This window comes from Artibeus jamaicensis, unplaced genomic scaffold (assembly GCF_021234435.1).
Source record: "Artibeus jamaicensis isolate MK-2021 breed Jamaican fruit bat unplaced genomic scaffold, CSHL_Jam_final contig_510, whole genome shotgun sequence".
Taxonomy (NCBI): Eukaryota; Metazoa; Chordata; class Mammalia; order Chiroptera; family Phyllostomidae; genus Artibeus; species Artibeus jamaicensis.
This window is the reverse complement of record NW_026521865.1, coordinates 38078-40035: the sequence shown is the minus strand read 5'-3', so window position 1 is coordinate 40035 and position 1958 is coordinate 38078. Positions and strand designations below refer to the sequence as shown.

Here is a 1958-nt window from a genome sequence, read left to right as displayed (position 1 = left end):
GAAATGGAGGAAGAAGAAGTGGAGAAGGAAGGGATGGAGGAGCCAGGGACCAGTGGCACACAGGTGAGCAGTAGCCCCTCAGGACCTGCTGGTCCAGTTGAATCCTTGACTCTTCCACGCTTCCGCCACATCATCCCTGTCCTCCACAGCCCTGCTCCAGCCTTCTTCCCCACCCGCCCACCTCAGGGGACCTTCCTCTCTAACCCTGCCTCCCTAAGCCACATTCACCCTAGCCCCTGCCCCCCAACCTGTGGTTCCCTTTTTTTCTCCCTACTAGGATGTCCGGGCCATCTCCATTCCCATGGACATGTCCACAGCTCTGAGGCGACTATACAAGGAACTGGCTGACATCACCAATGACCCCCCGCCCTTGTGCTCTGCGTGGCCAGTGGACGATGACATGTTCACATGGAAGGGGGCCATCTCGGGTCCCACTGACAGCCCCTATGAAGGAGGCATGTTCTTCCTTAACATACAATTCCCAGGCAACTACCCCTTCATGCCCCCACAGATTTACTTCACCACTCCGATCTACCACCCCAATATCAACCGGAGAGGCTACATCTGTCTCAATATTTTCAGTTCCCAGTGGTCTCCCATAATGACCATATCCAAAGTCCTGTTGTTCATCAGCTCCATTCTCTGTGACCCCAACCCCAATGATGCCTTTGTTCCCTCCATCGCCAGGATGTACTTAAAGGACAGGGACACCTATGTTAGCATGGCCCGCGCTTGGACCAAGAAGTATGCCATGTGAGTGAGAGGTAAATGATAACCCAGTTCCTTAATAAAACACCAGCCTGTTAGAACAGCTGTCTTTTGACTGTTTCCCGGGAGGTGCCTTTATCCCATCTTTCTGGGTATACAGTGAACACCTGCCACATTAGGATGTGTGGAGCTAGGGCAGAGGAATGGGGGTGGGCCATTCCCCCATTGGTCAGGGCATGGGGAGGAATAGACTTTGGACACCTGCCACATGAGACTGTGTCTGGAGGCGGTGTGGGTGGCATGAGTCCCCTTCCACATCAATTTCATGCATGGAATTTTTTCAAGCTGAATTGACTGAAGCCATACATCTTTTTTTTTTTTTTGCTTACATGGGAGAATTTATTGCTCAAATCAGCAGTAATCGCAGTTATCAAGTAATACCCCTCCCTTTTTAAATTATGTTCAAATGCAATTCCATTCCTTTATGAGGTTTTCTTGATTATTTTTAAAACTATACAGCTTGAAGGTGTGATTTTTTGTAAAGAATTATATTTTTATGTTTTTAACTGCTATAATGTAGATAATCCAATCTGCTTCTACTTTTCTTAACACTTAAGTTTTGAGCTTAATAAAGTATCTCTGTCAATATTCCTACCATGTTGCTTCAGAATGATATTCATCCTTTCAGAGTTGTGAGATCAAAGAAATATTATTACAAGGGGAAATTCCCTGATGGATATTGTATTTTCAAAGTAGAAACACAATGAAGAGAACAAACCGCAAACTCCTACTTTAGTTTAAACTTGTATTTTCACGAATGTTTGTTATGTGTGGCATGAGCAGTATGTAACCTAGTTTTAGTCAAACTTATAATTGTCATATCCATCATTTTTGCTTCATCCGCCTTGTCAGACCTGCTCTATATAGGAAGTTGTGTACTAATTACAAATAGGCCTTATCACTTGAAAACATTTTGAATAATCAGTCACAGTGAGCATACCAGGATATTGGAATCACTGTGAAGCCTGCAATTTAATTTTTAAGATTGATATTTTAAGACCAATCCATAAATATATTCATTAAAGGGAGCTCACAGTAATCCGTGATATGTCACAGGTAAATTGGATGTTCAGAAATATCTCTCCACAATGAAAGGACGGGTAAACAATAATATAAACTCTCCAAGATAGGTACAGTCAACTTTTGGTTGTCTTTATGCACTTCATAAACTTGAAAGAAGTAATTGGGAT

At 43.5% G+C, this 1958-nt stretch overlaps 1 protein-coding gene across 1 annotated transcript; it reads left to right on the top strand.

The window, feature by feature from the left end:
* The first annotated feature begins 301 nt into the window (after window positions 1-301).
* On the top strand, window positions 302-757 carry LOC128627979 (ubiquitin-conjugating enzyme E2 D3-like). Its single transcript, XM_053668802.1, has one exon. It carries the CDS (start codon window positions 302-304, stop codon window positions 755-757), a length of 456 nt encoding a protein of 151 aa, XP_053524777.1.
* The last annotated feature ends 1201 nt before the right edge of the window (window positions 758-1958 follow it).

What these genes read in the sequence shown, in the direction of transcription:
- LOC128627979 (XM_053668802.1), top strand. Translation starts at nt 302, where the DNA reads ATGGACATGTCCACAGCTCTGAGGCGACTATACAAGGAACTGGCTGAC.